The sequence below is a fragment of the Microchirus variegatus genome (assembly GCF_963457635.1).
Source record: "Microchirus variegatus genome assembly, chromosome: 18".
NCBI classification, from domain to species: domain Eukaryota; kingdom Metazoa; phylum Chordata; class Actinopteri; order Pleuronectiformes; family Soleidae; genus Microchirus; species Microchirus variegatus.
Window position 1 is genome coordinate 10,631,391 of NC_139819.1, and position 19,065 is coordinate 10,650,455.

Sequence of the window (19,065 nt, forward strand, 5' to 3'; positions counted from 1 at the left end):
TATGGGAATAATATTGCGTATCATGATGTCATTACTGGTGCTAATGGAGGTAGAGACACTGGTACGGATAATTTCAATTCACATGTGAAATGGTTATAACTATCAATCTGTGAAGAAGTGAACACACAGGAGAGGAACTACTTTTGTGTAAATGTTGCAAAATACAAATATAAACCTGAAATAAATATATTTCTATGTCCCGGAAGTAAGTTTTGAAATCATTTGAGGCGAGAAATTAGTCATTTAGAATCCAAACGTGGTTTTTAATGCAAACGTTTTGACCTGACAGTGTGAATTTTTGTTTAATATTAATGTTTCATTTATTGTTACTTTGAATTTTAGATTTATATTAAAGTCGCACTGTCATTGTATATGTATTTACATATAATGGACACATTTTATAGTGTATAAAATATTTAAAATGTGAAAATAACAACAATTTATGTATTTATTAAAAGTATTTTATATGTTCATTCATCAACACTGTAGGTGGCGGTAATGAGGCTTAAGTGCTTCACACCACCCGCCATTCAAACAGTAGAACAAGGAAGTACGCTGCTGTTCCAATTGAAGAATCTTGCTCGTGTTCTCCCGTGCTTGGCAAGTATGTTCTTCAGTCGTACATCTCAAGTATGTACTTTCCAAGTAAGCAAGTACATACTGGCATAGAGAAACGGCCCATGTCTTCCTGACGTTGTGTTTTACTGATAGTATTTCCACATTTGAAGTGCTAACAGGGAAAATGCAGCAGCTCAGTGAGTCTGTGGTGATCCGCAGCCTGAAGCGATTCAGAGACAGATATTTCCCGAACCGAAATGAAGTTGTAGGTGACGATGACGCGACACCCGAAACAGAAGAATCACAGCCAGGACTTTTGGAGACTTTACCGGTGAGATTAACGCTTTCTACTCACTGTTTAGGCTGGAGAGAAGTACGTATCTTCGATACTTATTTAGCCTAGCTGATGCTATAACTCTTTGCTATAATAATGTCACATCGAGTGAAACTTCAGGGATTAAACTGTCAGAGAACTTCAAAAGTTTCTTAAGGTACAACCTTTGTATGCGACCATGCTGACATTTTACACTTAAATGTTAGTTTTCTCTAGCAATATAGTTGTTGTTGTAATATAGCTAGTATAGTTATATAGCTAGTATAGTTATATAAATATAGCTAGAATAGCTATATAGCTAGTTGTAATCTCTGATTAATCGACACTGCACTTGTTCATAACATTGGCCACCAGCAGATGGCGCTGCCATTACAGCACACATGAATTAGATACCAAGATGTAGCGAGCAAGACCGATTCATCGAGCACATTTTTCAATATAACACAATAAATATCGACCATTTTTGTAAATGTACATTTACAAGTGTTTGTCTCAGATACGTGTTCAATGTTAAAGTGCTATAAAAGCCCTATTAAAAGATTATTTGAAAAGATAAGATAAGATAGTCCTTTATTCGTCCCGCAGTGGGGAAATTTCCAGTGTTACAGCAGCAAGACGATAAGGATAATAAATAATAAACATGCATTACCAAAATGAAATAGAATATATAAAGTACAATTTATAAAGATATTAACACTGACTATAAAAATAGGTTTAAAAATAGAATGTAGAATGTACATTACAACCGGTCTGCAGAATATACACAGTATGCACATGGTATTTATAGTGTAAGGAAACAAGGCTGAGCTGTTAAATAAGGATATTAAATAAGGACATGGATATTGCACTGATGAGAAAACTACAGTATAAAAAAATTTGACAGTATGAAAAATGACAATATATTGCACTTAAAAAGGTATCTATATTTGATACAACAATAATAATAATAATAATAATAAACTGTTTAAAAAACACTAGTATATTAACCACATACCTTACATATTCTGTATGTGACATTTTATCCTCAAAGGTGGACCTACAGTTCCTGATTATGAACTTTCTGTCTCCTGTGGATCTCTGTCGACTGGGAGCCACCTGTCGCTATTGGAGGGCCATGGTTCGAGATCCAGTACTGTGGAGGTACTTCCTGCTCAGGGACATACCATACTGGCCCTCTATCGACTATTTGACAATGCCCCAACTGGAGTTGTTGAATATACCGCTGATCTGAGTTTGCGTAGAACATAATGACATGATGACTTGTAGTTAGGTCGCCGTGGTGAGAGAGGACACTGGCGCTGACTGTTTGCCGCTTCTCTGCACCCAAACTGCAAAAAACTGCTGTTATTGTTCGCATTCTCTGAACTGGAGGACGGGATCATCCCCGCCGTGTCCCGGTGCGGACAGTCTCCACAATAGCAGGGCTGTTTCTAAAACGGCAGTTAATTTTGTGAAGCTACAATACACAAAGAAACGACAACTTTGTTCAACTTTGCATTGATGAGTCTAGTGTCTTTCCTATGGCTAGCAGATAAGTCCAGTTTTACATCGTGACACTGCATTACCCACAATTCCTCGCTGCTGCCAGCAACAAGAAAGTGAAAACGGAAAACGTTGGATATGTTGTCATCATGTCTTCCTGACGTTGTGTTTTACTGATAGTATTTCCACATTTGAAGTGCTAACAGGGAAAATGCAGCAGCCCAGTGAGTCTGTGGTGATCCGCAGCCTGAAGAGATTCAGAGACAGATATTTCCCGAACCGAAATGAAGTTGTAGGTGACAATGACGCGACACCTGAAACAGAAGAATCACAGCCAGGACTTTTGGACACTTTACCGGTGAGATTACCGCTTTCTACTCACTGTTTAGGCTGGAAAGAAGTACGTATCTTCGACTAATTTAGCCTAGCTGATGCTATAATTTATTATGTCACATAGAGTGAAACTTCAGGGATTAAACTGTCAGAGAACTTCAAAAGTTTCTTAAGGTACAAAACCACATATCTTACATATTCTGTATGTGACATTTTATCCCTCAAAGGTGGACCTACAGTTCCTGATTATGAACTTTCTGTCTCCTGTGGATCTCTGTCGACTGGGAGCCACCTGTCGCTATTGGAGGGCCATGGTTCGAGATCCAGTACTGTGGAGGTACTTCCTGCTCAGGGACATACCATACTGGCCCTCTATCGACTATTTGACAATGCCCCAACTGGAGTTGTTGAATATACCGCTGATCTGAGTTTGGGTAGAACATAATGACATGATGACTTGTAGTTAGGTCGCCGTGGTGAGAGAGGACACTGGCGCTGACTGTTCGCCGCTTCTCTGCACCCAAACTGCAAAAAACTGCTGTTATTGTTCGCATTCTCTGAACTGGAGGACGGGATCATCCCCGCCGTGTCCCGGTGCGGACAGTCTCCACAATAGTAGGGCTGTTTCTTTGAACTGTATGTCCTTGGTCTCCGCACGGGGGTTTCAGGTCCTGTGCCCCCCGCGAACGTGCTAACAGCAGCGCCGGCATTTGCCGGGGCCCAGGCGAGGCAAAAAAGACATAAAGACATTCAGCTCTTGGATGTATCCTGCCATCAAACCGAGGCCCACATGTGGATTACCATCTCCTCTCCTGTTGTGGATCATCTTGGCTGGTCTGACCGTCATCCATCGCTGTCGGCGGCAAGGATCCTGGCTAACGCTAGCATCAGCTAACACCGGCAACTCGAGCACCGGCATGTTCGGCAGCTCAATGGAACTCCAGCGTCACCACACCAGCAGAGATCCGTGCGGACACTTTGGCCTCCCTTGTCGGCGCCGTTACATCCACCGGGGGTCTGACCGCAGGTTCAATCTGTCCTCACCCGTCGATCACAGCTCCATAACATCCCTGTGGTCAGCTGAACGTCGCGTCGCGAAACGCCTGCGTCACAAAAATGAGCCAGCGCTCTGCAAAACCTGGAGTGGATCACAGTGTCCTCCGGCCTCTGAACAAACAGGACTCTACAAATCATATCCTTTTCGAACAGTTAAATATACAGTCTCTATCTAATAAATCTGGATTCATTTACGAACCCATTAAGGAGGAGGGGCAGGGCATTCTCTGCCTCACAGAAACGTGGCAGCAGCCTGAAGTGTACACAGCTCTAAATGAGGCTTGCCCCCCTGGCTATAATTACCTGAGCAAAGCCCGTACAACTGTCCGTGGTGGTGGCCTCGCTGTTTTACACCACCGTGACATTAGATTGAGCCTTCTGTCTGCCCAAAATTTCTGTTCTTTTGAAAATCTTGTACTCAAATGCAAACACCCTCTTCATCTGCTCCTAAACACCACCAAGACCAGGGAGATGGTTGTAGATTTCCGGAGATCCAGGGTGCACCCAGAACCAGTTCTCATCAAGGGGGACTGTGTGGAGGTGGTGCACACCTACAAATACCTGGGAGTACAGCTGGATGACAGGCTGGACTGGACCACCAACACAGATGCTCTGTGCAGGAAAGGACAGAGTCGTTTGTACTTCCTCAGAAGGCTGGCATCCTTCAACGTCTGCAGGAAGCTGCTACAGACCTTCTACCAGTCTGTGGTAGCGAGTGCCCTCCTGTACTCAGTGGTGTGCTGGGGGGGGCAGCCTAAAGAAGAAGGACGCTCTCCAAAATCACAGCCAACATTTATTACAGATATACACACTTTTCTAATTTCACTCTGTACATCCTACAAAAACATTTTGGTTACTGTTGATTTTGATATTCATATGGACTCTCCCTCAAATCGACTAGCCACAGAATTTAAAGAAGTACTGGACTGCCTCAACCAACAGATACATGGTGAGATGGTAAACAAACCACTTGAGTGAAGAATTACAAATTATCATGCACGTTGTAGGTTATTTTTCCCACCAGTAGGTGGCACAAATGGCCTATAATCTCCCCAAGAATGTATTTGAACTTCCATCAACATTTTGATCCTAGGTATCGGCTCAGGGATCAGTTATATGTTCAACAACCAACACAGATTTAATATCCTGACTCTGTATTCAACTAATAGGTAAGCATTTTAGGTTACCACGTGACGTGTAGTATTATTATCTTGTGTTCATGATAATTTTACAGTCATTGAACCTTGTTTGTCTGCAGGGCAGATAGGGAAAGAGCCAGACTGCATCAGGAGAGCGTCGGTAATAAACTTTTCACCTTCGAAGGAGAAGATGATTCGGGTTACCCCATCTGCAGCCCTGCCCCTCAGGTCCAGCAAGTGTGCCAGGTGGTGGACGGTTTCATCTATGTAGCCAATGCAGAGCCTGGAAAAAGTGAGCAAAACAAATCTGCATTGGCAGCTAACTGCTTTGCTCCTCCTGTGATGAGAATCGTTCAAATGAACATTCATGTATTAAATAGGTGGAGGGATGACAGAGGTGGCTCAGATCCAGGCTGCACTGAGCTCCACCAGGGATTCGAAATCCAGGCCTCTGCTGGTGCTCTCCTGTGTCTCCAGAGAAGAAGTAATTAGCACCAGCAGCCTGCAAAATGGTGCGCACAGAAACCGGGCCAGGAATCGAATCCCCAGTGTTGACATGGCAAAAAGACTTGGCTTACCGCAACTGGCTAACCCTTGGATGGTAAGTGTTTGACACGTGACATAACATAAATAATAAGGCCCATGCATGTCTATTTATGCACCGTCATGGTAATCAGTGATGTGCAGTGCAGATTTGTTAACCCATGCTTGTGTTTCTTGTCCGTTTTTAGGTGCAGGACACTGTGGCAGAATCCCTGTCAGGTCTTTTGGATGGTATTTCATGGTTGCTGAGATGTTCTGGAGTTAAACTCTAAAGTTTGCACCCTCGCTGTACTTCTGCTGCTGCTGCCTGCTGCATGAATTACAAGCCGCTCCATCATCGCGACACCATCACACCACAGCATTTCCGACGTAATGTGCACCACATGTGCACTGACTCAGGACTGGAGCAGAGCCTGTGAAATTTATTGAAATGGATGGGCAACAAAAGAAATGGTGTGCAGACACAGAATAATAATAATAATAATATTAATTACAAACATTACCCAGTGCTGCACAAACAAGGACACGTACAAGAAAGCAGGAATTTTTTGCACCATCATAGTCAGGCACATAAGATGAAATCTATGTAACTGACGCATGAGAGATGCAGATAAAATCATTCTCAAACTGTTTTATAAAGCAAACTAGACATGGCTATCTAACTTGGAGTAGGAACGAAAATTATAGAAATTGGGAGGTACACATAATCCTCTAATAATCTGGTTTTGATCATTAGTAAGTTCTGTAGAGCAGAGCAAAGATAGAGGGATGCAACAATATCACTTTTTGCTCTCTGACGAGTACAATATCTTAGTCTTGAGTTCTTGCCGATGCTGAGTACTTAATAATCCCATTCCTGCAATAAAATAGGAAATACAATTTTGAGAACATATGTGTATCTTGCAAAAAAGGAAGTATTGGAAGAGTGAGGCCAATTCCTTGACATATTTTTGTTGGTCACCTACTGACTGACTTACTGTTAAATTCAGGAAATTAATTTGGGTAAAAAAAAGCATAATACTGTGCAACAGTTAGGTCTAAGTTATGAAATTCTGAGCAGCTGTGTCTCTCAAATCAACACTCCTCTAAAAGCTGTGTTTAAGGTGTGTTTGTCCCACTGAACATTACCAACCGTTTCATATTCAGCGACCGCCGTGGCCCGTAACGGCACGTAACATCACATGCATGCATGACAAGATAATGTGCTTCGCTGATGGTCTTTTGTTCTCGTCCCCTAGGTAACGGCAAGTTATTGGCAAAAGTGTGTTTTCACCACAGCCTTTCCATCAGAGACTTCCTTAGTCCCGACACTCATTTTCATACAGATTTAGAAAGGACATGATTGGAGCAATTTAGGTGCATTAACCGAGTTAAAGTGTGGCAAAAGCAGACTAGTTCTTACTGTGAATCTTAAAATGCTGCCGTTTGTACATCTGCAAATGTGTGTTCTTCTGTCTCTGCTTACTGTAAACACTAAGTCTAATTCATCTTACAGTTATTTCAATCTTATGTGCCACGTATGCTTATACAGGGGAGCTATGGGAATAATATTGCGTATCATGATGTCATTACTGGTGCTAATGGAGGTAGAGACACTGGTACGGATAATTTCAATTCACATGTGAAATGGTTATAACTATCAATCTGTGAAGAAGTGAACACACAGGAGAGGAACTACTTTTGTGTAAATGTTGGCTTTATATAAACACTACTCACAAAAAGTTAGAGATATTGGACAAGATATTCTGCCATGAAAGCAGGGCACTTAAAGGTGCCATATGTAAGAATGTGGCCAAAAACGGTTACTACATTCAAATTCAAAATACTGAGGTCTTTTAGGTTTCGTTTTCTGACGTAACTGGCAACCTGTGGTTGTCGGCAGCTGAGACTCTACTGACTGCAATGACTGGTATACGGCAGTAGGTGGCGCCACATGCCAAAACATGATTTCAAAACATAAACATGATTTGCAGTCTGCAAAATATTTTTTTTAATGCAAATATTTTGGCTGTACTGTTGTTGTTGGTGAGTTCAGTTTGTTATATGAACATTATTCCTGAGTCTCTGTGGCATATTAGGAGGATTTTATGGCCAGATGCTTTAGATTTATTACATAATGCACCTTTAAGTAGAAGGATGCAATGGTCATTTCTTTATTTCAAACAAGAGCCAACAACAGCTGTGGCAATACCATAACAAAACATCTCAATGTCTTAATAACTTGGTCGGTTTTAAAGTGTTGTCTTCGTCTCATTATGTCAAAATTTGACTGTTTGAATTCAAATTGTCATTGAAACACAACTGTTAGTGGTTCAGTAACAATTGACAAACATCCATAAAAGGAAAAGAGCGAGATCAGAATCAATAGTGACCTTGAGTTTGCAGATAGTAGATTGTGTACTGCTACAACTTGCTGGGATGAGTTATTTTAGGTATTTTAACTGCAGACCGTGGACTACTGGCAAACATCTCCACATTATAGTGAGTAAGTGGTAAGATGGCAAAGATGCAATGTGATATGGATGAACTTCATCGTCTTTGGCTCAAAACAAATCTGTCAACATGTTTGATTGATCAGGGGCATGAGACCAAACAACAGGATGTCATTATAGATAATGGACGATCTTGGACAAATCATACAGGTAATATAACAGTTCATATTGGAAGTGCTATTTCTGTTGTTGAAGAATATATGTGCGCACACATGGTTCTTCAACGTAATTACTGAACAAACATGGTAGCAATGCACTAGCTGTCTCTGTTGGTTATCTGTTAATCATAGATTCTTGTATCCGAAGCTTGTTTTTTATCAAAAAATGTCACTGTCACCAAGACCCCAGTCATTTTTTTTTATCAAAGAATCTCTCTCATTCATTCTCATCAATATGCCACCAGACACCAGTGCACTTCAGTGACATTATGCATCACCAAAAACAAGAACAAATTCAATCAAACGGTTATATGAAAGGAAGTGTTGTCGCCTTTTATCTTGAGTGTTTAGTAAATGTTATTTGAGTAATGCTAGGTGACCAGCGGCCTTCATGTGGAGCAGTAGACAATAGATGAATGGACTTTCTTTATTACATTAATTACAGGGTGTTTTTTGGTTCTTTGGTATAATATGATGAAAATTAAGATTTTTGTGGAGCCAGAGGAAGAATATGATGGATCCTATAATAAACTAAAGCAAATAGATGTTTAGATGTTTTTTTACAGTTCCAATTACAGTTCACAATGTTCTTGATGCAGCCTTAGGCAATAGAAGAATACTGTCTGTTTGCCTACAGTATGTAACTATATTGTTTTAGCATAGGTATTTCCTTTAGGTTCCCAGAGGTTTTTCCTGCTCATTGAAACTTCCAATGGCAAATATTCATTTTGGAGAAACATATGTATTAGGTAGTATAACTGCAAAAGAAGTGAGTGAGGCTGTTTTTAGTGTCAACACATTACACTCTTATTGTATAGTGAGTATAGTTTATCGTAGGGTATATATATATATATATTATAAGGGAAATAAGGGTTCCAAAAGGGTCCTTCTACAAGGGCTGAGGTTCTACCTGGAACCATTTGCTTCTGAAAATCCCTTTCCCGAAGAAAGGGTTCTTGGTAACACTAATTGTTCCAGTAAGAACCATTTTGATCCAGAGAACCCTTTAAAACCCCTTTCCTGAAAAAAAGGGTTTCCAGGTGAACCTTTATGAAAAGGTTCTACCTGGAGCCAAAAAGGGTTCTCTTATGAGGACAAGCCGAAGACACTTACATGGTTCGACTTAGCACTTTTATTTCTAAGAGTGTACTGTTGCCTTGCTTATTATGAACTCTTGATTCCTGAGGTCTGTTGCGTTGTTGGGACTCATTATGTGTGCTGAACATCATTCATGTTGGTGCATGCATTATAAGTAAGCTGCTCAGATGAAGCATTACTGGTTAGTTACGATGATAACAGACGCAGCAATACAAGCATGACCTTACAAAGTTAAGGTCTACTGTTGATCTAACAAGGATTTGAGTTTTTTGAAAATTGCAAAATGTCCAAAGAACAAAGATTATGATGTTCAAAGTGTCAAATACACACACGTCCACCCGCTCTGTTTTGCTGGTTCCATCATTGTCCCATCCCTCGTTCCGCTCTCTTCTTTCATTAAAGTTAAGTCCCTGATTTGTATTCGTTGTGAACAGCCAATATCAAAGTAGGCATTGAAAATTTGCATGATGCATTTACTGATTATGCTAAGCATCCCTCTTAATTGTGTTGTTTTGCACATGGTGGGGCTCTCATGTTGATACTCCGCGGATCGAGTATATCCCCTCCGCAGTCTCCGGCAGTTCACTTCAATTTCCGACCCTCTCCTCATGCGTTCATCTCAAACCACCTCCCGCTGTGACGAACACGGCAGGTTATGGGACTCGTAAAAACGGGATAATGGCTCAGGACAGTGAATTATTTTTGAATCACTTGAGACGCCAATGATTCAGTAATAAATACGTTATGGAAACAAGAGCACAGTGACATTGGTTGTGCGAGCATGTGTGTGTGCAATGTTCCCCCTGCCTGAAGCCATCCCCCTTCTCTTTCACCCTAATCCAATATGCGGCAGGGTGCTGACACAGTTGTGAACGGCCACACTCGCAATATGAGCCCACGCTAAATACATTACAGGTGACTTGAAGGGGACGACACAAAGGGCACTCTTACATTAGGTGGGGAAATAAAAATAGACAGACAGACAAACACAAATAGATCTTGAATGATGTTGCAGGGAAATGTCACCTGAAGCAATTCATGTATGTTCCGTCAGAAAGGCTCAAAGTCTGACCAAACCCTATTGAAAACACATCAACTGGACACAGGCTGGGACGCCTGGGTCAGACAACAAGTATTGGTACCAGCGACCATAGGTGAGGATAGGAGCGTAGATCAACCGGTAAATCTTCACCAAGACAGACCGATGCAGAGCCCGCATTACTGCAGACGCCGCACCGATTCCGTCTGTTGATATCTCGCTCCATTTTTCCGTCACTCATGAACAAGACCCCGAGATACTTAAACTCCTCCACTTGGGGCAGGATCTCACCCCGGACCCGAAGAGAGCACTCCACCCTTTTTACTGATTGAGGACCATGGTCTCAGATTTGAAGGCGCTGATTCTCATCCCAGCTGCGAACCGCTCCAGTGAGAGCTGAAGATCCCGGCCCGATGACGCTAACAGGACCACATCATCCGCAAAGAGCAGAGACCCAATCCTGAGCTCACCAAACCGGACTCCCTCAACGTCCTGGCTGCATCTAGAAATTCTGGTTATGAACAGAATCGGTGACAAAGCGCAACCTTGGCGGAGTCTACGGATCATGCCCAATTTAACCACTTGTTCCTGGTCCCATTGCGGAGATTCCCGATTATTTCATCCAAATCCCCCGTGACTTTTCGAGTTATGTTGCTAGCAGACAGACAAACAAACTCCGGTGAAAACATACACCTCCTTGGCGGAGGTCAATTACAATCCTTTGATTGTATTTGATTAGTTTCAACAAATCAGCGTTATCTTTCATGGGAAGATTTCTACTCATTTTAGTAGAGAATTAGGAACAAATGACACACATTTTTTGAAGGTTAAACTAATTAATGTACCCGGAGTCCTTCACTGTTGTTGTTTGGTGAATTACTAAAGGGTTTGGAGTTTGGAGGCGACCCAAGTCAAGCTCGACATTGCTGACACAGTGACATCAGCATGTGGGCCACATGTATTGTTCTGTTGTCACATTTAATACAGGCTAAGTCCACATGATCACTGAGGGCAGACAATCGCAGGAATGAGCAGTCCAAAACAAAGGAACTAATTCAATGGACGCCCCTCACTCTTCTCTAATCTTCTCTAGTTCTTTGCAGCATAACTAACAAATGCATTGGCATTAAATTGACCTTTTTAACGTGTAGAATGGGTAAAATAAGTTTGCACGCCCTCATTAAACATATATATTACTGTGCTTGATATGTTACGGAGTGTTTTATTGTGCAGCGCAGACTTGGGAAAGCTTGGCCATAACTCGTGGAAACACAAAAGGGACCGAGATATAAAGACACAACGAGGCTCAGCAGCCTTTGGAAAAGACAAATTCAATTTTTTCCCACCTCGCATCACAAATTATGTCAACGCCGCATCGTTACATTTTCAGGAAAGGCAGATAACTTCTGACAGCGGCCATCATTCTCCTTTCTGTCACTACATTTGTCTCTGTGTCTGTCCCTGTGTTTATTTTATTTTAGAGGCTACGAGTGCAAGTGCTGTTTAAAGTAGAGGTTAGGGTTAGGTTAGTAGGTTAGTAGAGGTTAGTAGGTTAGGGTTAGTAACCCTAACCAAGAGCAGAGGGTGCAGCTCTGCAACAATACACTTGTGTTACTTTAGCTTTGACACTGCAGTTGGCCTTGTTTACATAAATGGGTGTCTGCCCTGGGACGTCCCGTTGACTGAAAGCACAAACACAGAGAAGACACAAAAAGACTAGAACATGGTCCGGTCAGGTGAACGCATGCAGCTTGTGCACCGAGGAACTTGCAGACTAGCAGCAACAGCTGGACTGAGTGTTTTCTCTCTCACGTGTCGGAAGGGTGTTTTTCCCTCTTGGGCTTGGGGGTGGGGTTGTGTGTGTGGAGGGGGGGGATGTATGTCCTCACACAGATGAAATTCTAAGCAAGCCTCTCAAGGCGTCACCTCACTACTGGACCCTCCACGTGAGCGAGCCCCATGCTGCAAAGTCTACAGTTCTTTTTTGAATGAATGAATTGCATTTGCATAAAGAAACAGGATGCATGCTGTTTGTTTTAATGAGCCTATAGGTTTGTATGGACGTGTGTAGTTTTCTATAGATGGATAGATAAGGTAAGCGATTTTTAACATTTTTCCAGAATAACTTTCACTATGGCAGTTACAATGAACTGCATGTTAAAATAGTGTGTTAATGATTTAAAATGAAGAAAAACAAAAAATGGAAATGTATTAGGCACGTTAATGGAGGTTAACGGAGGTTAATGGCGTCACCGTTAACGCACGCGCTAACCCCCAAGAAAACTATTTAACTTCTGTATGTTATATATATATATATTTTTTTTTTGTTGTTTTAAGTTTATAATGTGAGTTTTTTACAGTGTAATGTATATATTTTTCTTTTAAACTAAGCTTATATAGTTTTTTAAAAAGCTATTTACAGTATTTTATTGTTATTTACATTTTCACATACTTTATTTATTTTCAAAATTACAAGGTTTTTTCCATGTTATTTAATTCATTTAGAATAAAAAACCTTTTGAATTCATACTTTTTTTCGTTGGTGTCAGATTATATATAACATAAAGGTGATGAACACTGGTCGGAAGGGCCCCCTGGGAATTTTTGCTTAGGGCCCCAACAGACTCTAGAATCGCCTCTGTTAAGCACAAGTATCTTAAGTATCCTATTTATATAAAACATTAGGATTTTTTGAGAAAAATAAGTGCAATTTCAACAGTTATATGCCTACGGTAACCAGTTACAGGTATCTGGAAAATATACTATTTCCGGGGCCGGATTCGACCCACTGATGGGACGGTTCTGGCCCACAGGCCATACGTTTGACACCCCTGGTGGTAGACCTTTACCAACACAATTCAATGAAGGGACACAGACATGATGATTTGTTTTCAGGGAATAATCAAATTTAAACTGAATAGTTTTTACTTCAATGTGTTGCATTGGAAATAATGAACAAAACGTCCATTTAAACTGTGTGTGTGTGTGTGTGTGTGTGTGTGTGTGTGTGTGTGTGTGTGTGTGTGTGTGTGTGTGTGTGTGTGTGTGTGTGTGTGTGTGTGTGCGTGTGCGCGCTCTCTCCCTCCCTCTCCCTGTGCTCATCATGGAGTAGAGCGGATTACAGGCAGATGAGGGCGCTTCTCCGCCATGTGAAGGACACACACTCACACACTCTCAGTCTACCGGACCTTTTGGCTCGCGCTCCCTGCGAGGTGGTGTGTGTTTGCGCGTATGTGTGTGTGTATGTATGTGTGTGTGAGTGTTGAAATCGGGCTGTTGATGATCAAGTGAGTCCCAGAGAAAACAAGAAATCGTCCGCGCAGGAAACCGGCACTGATGTGGAAATCTCGACCCGGGCTGGATCTTCGTCTTCGGGGTGCAGGACTTCCCGTGTCCGTCGGTGCTCGCGCCTCGCGCTGGACATCAGATGACTACACTCGGAAAAGTCGATCAGCTCTGTAAGAAGTAAGTGTTTTTGGTGTTTTTTGGGCCACTTTAATGTGCGCATATCTCCAAAATAAAAGCCCGTATTTGGCAGCTGTGAGTGTGAAACAACTTCCAGTCCTAAACTTTAACACACACACACATACACACACATGGTGAAAGCATTGGAAAGTTGTTTCTCCTCTCAATCTCAATGACAACCACTGTTACTGTTTCTTTTTCTTATTGATTCATTTATTTATTATTCAGCAACACAGTGACAAGGCATGAGGTTTAAAGTGAGGTAGAATTGGTGATTTTAATGCTGTTTAATGAAGTGTCCACGTGAACCCAGCACCCATGTATATCCAGTATATCCATATATATTGATTAAATATGTACAGTTTAGTCCATAATCCATGCTGCACGTTGCAGTAGATTTATAAGAAGTACATTTACTTTGGAGACAATGCATACGATAGTATTTACATCTGTTAAATCACACAATTACAACTGTCAAAAGTCCAAAAACCTAAATGATTTCAGATTCCTAATGACCTATTTAGATTATATATTGTCCTGGTGCGAAGAAAACATCTTTGTTTCTCACAGATCTGTGCAAATGTCTCACAGTGATCACTTTAAATATGGTATTTTAAATGAAAATGAGAATAATATATATATATACTTACCAGAAATGAAATTTCTAGAACCAGTGCCAGCTCAGCTTAGCTTAGAAAATATCATTTTCATCCAGTATTGACTGTAAGAGCAGCCACAGAGTAATTATATATATATATATATATGTATGTATATATATATATATATATATATATGTATGTATGTATATATATATATATATATATATATATATATATATATATATATATATACATTTCGCCCACTCCTTCACCATTTTATCATTTCCACAGTTCCGTTGTGTCTGAGCTTAGTTTGTTTGCTCTTCATCAGTGACTGGATCAGATGACTTGTTGCCTTCTGGAGAATCATTTTCTCTGTTTTGCTGCTTCAATTAGGAAGCACACCACACTGTGATTATATTATAATATTCTAACCCAACTAAGAAAGCGCTCTTCAATGATGCCAAACTGTGCAGGTGGTGTGGGTTTCAGTTTAACAGTTTAATTTCGATCGTCGAGTCATGTGCTCATGTTGTGATTTGTTAACATTTGCTTACACGAAATCATGTCACGTAGCTGTGAAAAACAACTAATTGCAGATGGATTTATTCACTGACGCTGTTAGTTTAAAGAGCCAATTTAAAAATGCTAAGCAGTCTCTGACACAGTGTGATATTGTGCGACTGAGTGAAACCTTTGCATGAACACGGCAATATACACTCAACTCAATATATGTAACCAAAGAGAATTTAGTGGGATTTATTGTTGGTATGCTTGCTCATCAAGTACCACAGCAGTAAAGTAATGAATTACATTTACTCGCGTTACTGTAATTGAGTTGGTTTTCTGTGTACTTGTAATTTTAAGTATGTTTTTTTTTTTTTACTGTACTTCACTATATTTTAAACCACATCTTTTACTAAGTAAAAAAGAAATGTGCTGGAAATGTTGGCAGAGAATGATGAGGAGAGGTGAATGACAAGAACAGGTGAATGATGAGGACAGGTGAATGATGAAGACGGGTGAATGACGAGGACAGGTGAATGACAAGGACAGGTGAATGATGAGGACAGGTGAATGATGAAGACGAGTGAATGACGAGGACAGGTGAATGATGAAGACGAGTGAATGATGAGGACAGGTGAATGATGAGGACAGGTGAATGATGAGGACAGGTGAACGGGGAGGACAGGTGAATGATGAAGACGAGTGAATGATAAAGACGAGTGAATGATGAGGACAGGTGAATGATGAGGATAGGTGAATGATGAGGACAGGTGAACGGGGAGGACCGGTGAATGATGAGGCGGTTGGTGTCAATTAAGGTCCCTGATTGAGTGAGAAAGTTTAAGTATTTGTGACCTTTGACCCATTTTGCTGATACATTATGTGTTTGCACATTTTATTTTGTCAGCACTTTAATTTGTAAAGGTTTGTCTTTTAATTTAACACAATTGACGTGAGATTTGTGTCTCCTTGTCCTTTTTGCACCTTTTGTACTTTTTACTTTGAGTGCATTTTTAGACCAGTCATTTAACTTGTACTTAAGTTAAATGCTATCAGAATAGTGGTACTTTTACTTGAGTAGAATATTTCTTATTATCAAAAAAACATTTTTAAAACTGTGCTAAGTCTCTGCTGCACTCCCATGTACGACATTAAACACAGCTGTTATGTTCTACACAGCTCTCTGGAAACGATTAGAGTGTTAACACATTCATGTGCACTTAGAGTGTCCAATCATTATTGTAAGATATTGCAAAAAAAAAAAAGTTAAAGATAGAAAGGCGGGGAGATTTTTCCTATTATCAGCTTTAAGTTTGACAAATTCACACAATACAAAGCAGGGTTTCAAAAGATTGAGTCTGAACAGCTCTCAAATTGTCATCCCCTGCTCGACTTGTGCTCTTTACCTGTCTTGAATCACACACATGATTTTTTACATACATACGTGTAAGTTTACACACACAAGCAACCGCCCTTTTCTCTCTCTTACCACACGCACACGCACACACACACACACACACACACACACACACACACACACACACACACACACACACACACACACACACACTGCACAGACTGCAGAGGGGTTTGCAGATGTGTGCTGGCTCCTCTCATGCCAGTGTGCTGACTCTGACTTTTCCACTCTGTCTTATGAAATTAGAGCAGAGACATTAGAGCCATCCAGTAGCCAGACCTGAATGCCTGAGAGCACACACACACACACACACATACACACACACACACATGCACACAGGTTACAAATGGACATTGTTTCTGCATGCATACTCCTCTACGCACGTGCACACACTCGCACATACTGTATGAGTGCACACAGACACACGATGAATTTGTGTCAATACACCAAGGAGCAGCTGGGTATTGTTGCTCTTGGTCCCGACTCCTGTGTTCCGTGTCTCTGCTCGTGTCGTCTCGTCTTTGTCAGTGTCTGGTGCGACGTGCATGCTCATGTCGAAGTCTGTGGTGTGTTTACTCAAATGTTTGTTTTAAAGACTCAAGAGGCGACTGGAAAATCAAGAAAATCAACGTTTTTAGAGCTTCGTCGTCTAAGAGCGCTGACATCAGCACATCAGGGCGTCAGGCTTCTATGCATTTGACCTTTTTGCTGCTCGCAGCCTCTCGCCAGTGTGCACGTGCATTAGATTGTCAGAATTTTCTGATTCAAAGTTAGTTTTGAAGACACGAGGCGACTGGAAAATCAAGAAAATCAACGTTTTTAGAGCTTCGTCGTCTCAGAGCGCTGACATCAGCGCATCAGGCGTCAGGTTTCTACGCATTTGACCTTTTTGGTGCTTGCAGCCTCTCGCCAGTGTGCACGTGCATTAGATTGTCTGATTAAAAGTTAGTTTTAAGTTGCATTTAAGCCTCCTGGTAAGTTTCTATCAGTGTGTTTCATTTTCATGTGTTGCTGAGGGAGATAAATGCTCACCACACCACACTGGCTAGCAAACGTTAGCAAATTTTTACCCAGAGTGCTTGTTTCCAGTCACTCTGTGGTTTTTTTTCCCCGCCCAGCCTTGTGGTGTCACAAATTGATGCTTTATTCATATGGGCTTTATTCCAGGATTGTCACTTGATTGCACTTGGTTCCACACAATCAGAGCCCAAATACATTTTCTTATGCAGGTTTGGCTTGTAGCTCACTCGCTGGTTTCTTAGCGATTTAGGAGGTCAAACCAAATCGATTCACGCCGCACTTTAAATCTTCTGGAGCCGTTAGTCAGCCCAGCTAGATAAACATTTAGACCTTGGAACACCAGCGTGTTTGTTGTGATTAGTAGGCTGCAACAAATGAGAGACTGCCACTACAGAAAGGATGAAATTATATCAGATGAATAGATAATAATAATAATAATAATAATAAATCTCACCCCCCAGAAGACGGACTGTGTTGTGATTGGCCAGCCAACGAGAGCTTTCCCAACTGTCTTGTGATTGGCCAGTTACCTGGAAGTGACGTAATCAGCACGCAGCTCCCCCTCGGGAACGGTGGATCCATTGCTACTCATTATCAAAACATTGTTTTAACAGTGTTTAAAAATGGCTTCTTCGCGACTCCCTGCCACAGTCCCATTTTACGCTTTTGACTCGGAGTCGGACCCAGAATCAGAAGACACTGTCGCAAGTGAAACACCTCCACAACGGACGTTATTCTTCTGCGGTTCAATGTACGCAACCGGACATGCCCGGACTAGTGCCCACCAGAGCAGGAGCATCTGCTGTTCAGGAGACGGGATCCTTTACGGCACGATTCCAGGCTCTTGCGGAGCGTGAACAGCGTTAATTGGAACTTCCAGTCTATGGGCGCTTTAATTGGTCCCCTCAATGATACCACGGTTGATGTTACCCACCACTGAAAGAGGGCGCTAAATAACACTGGTTATCATAGGTATATGTCTAATAGGACCCCTCAATATTAATGTTTTTATTAGCCTGACAAAAATCACATAGTGGTCAGCCTTAACTATGAGAATCTGTGAGATTCCTTATCCATCCATCCATCTTCTATCACTTTACCCTCCACGTGAGGGTCGCGGAGGTTGCTGTGCCAATCTCAGCTGATATAGGGTGATGGGCGTGGTACACCCTGGACAGTTCGCCAGTCCATCCCAGGGCCATATATCGCTCAAACAACCATTCACTCTCACAATCGCACCTAGGGTCAGTTTTATATAAGCCTACTATAGTGGTCTGGTGGCCAGTTGATTGGAGCTATAATGTGTTAGCCAACTGAAGGTACACTTGGATTAATGAGTAGAGATGTTGTCAATAGAGAGCACTTTGACAGGCAGGTGCCGCAGGTCACTCACGAATAATGACAGAAACTCACTCACGATTTAGGTCGATACAAGAATGGGAGCGGCGGGTGCTACAAATCGAGAGAGGCTTTTCCCACCAGCTCATTATGGGAGCGTCATATATACGTTCCCTCTGAAAGAGACTCACCGGGCAGCGTGTAGTATATGTGCTGAACAGTGGCTGCCCTGACCGAGCGTCAAGCCGGTACTTAGCATTCACTGGCAAGAAAAAATCTATATTATTTATAATTATAGACTATTATTTATGTTATTTATAGAATAAACGTCTGTTTGAGTCTCAGTGTGAATAGTGAACAGTGAATATCCACTAAGCTGCCTGGATATTATTTATCCTAACCCTAACTAGATAGATAGATCGATAGATCGATAGATAGATAGATCGATAGCTCGATAGCTCGATAGATAGATAGATAGATAGATAGA

The 19,065-nt window shown here is 41.4% G+C and overlaps 2 protein-coding genes and 1 long non-coding RNA gene across 4 annotated transcripts in view; all 3 read left to right on the top strand.

The window, feature by feature from the left end:
- Nucleotides 1–575: 575 nt before the first annotated feature.
- On the top strand, nucleotides 576–2,387 carry LOC310939993. Its single transcript, XR_014593060.1, has 2 exons — nucleotides 576–889; nucleotides 1,923–2,387. It is a non-coding gene; the product is annotated as an uncharacterized lncRNA (long non-coding RNA).
- Nucleotides 2,388–2,585: 198 nt separating this feature from the next.
- LOC310940242 (F-box only protein 4-like) lies at nucleotides 2,586–5,728 on the top strand (the record flags this gene model as incomplete). The annotated part of the gene is made up of 8 exons (XM_083905173.1): nucleotides 2,586–2,732; nucleotides 2,935–3,132; nucleotides 3,406–3,915; nucleotides 4,226–4,712; nucleotides 4,857–4,932; nucleotides 5,022–5,194; nucleotides 5,283–5,503; nucleotides 5,634–5,728. 8 exons carry the CDS (start codon nucleotides 2,586–2,588, stop codon nucleotides 5,715–5,717), a joined length of 1,896 nt encoding a protein of 631 aa, XP_083761299.1. The 3' UTR covers nucleotides 5,718–5,728.
- Nucleotides 5,729–13,463: 7,735 nt separating this feature from the next.
- The window catches only part of ghra (growth hormone receptor a), a 32,495-nt gene continuing 26,893 nt past the window's right edge, over nucleotides 13,464–19,065 (top strand). The window contains exon 1 of one of the 2 annotated variants that reach the window (XM_083905398.1): nucleotides 13,464–13,690. In XM_083905398.1, coding sequence (XP_083761524.1) covers nucleotides 13,569–13,690 — 122 coding nt within the window. In that variant the 5' untranslated portion in view covers nucleotides 13,464–13,568. Of the gene's footprint in view, nucleotides 13,698–19,065 lie in introns of both variants that reach the window. The other variant, XM_083905399.1, reaches the window with a different exon arrangement.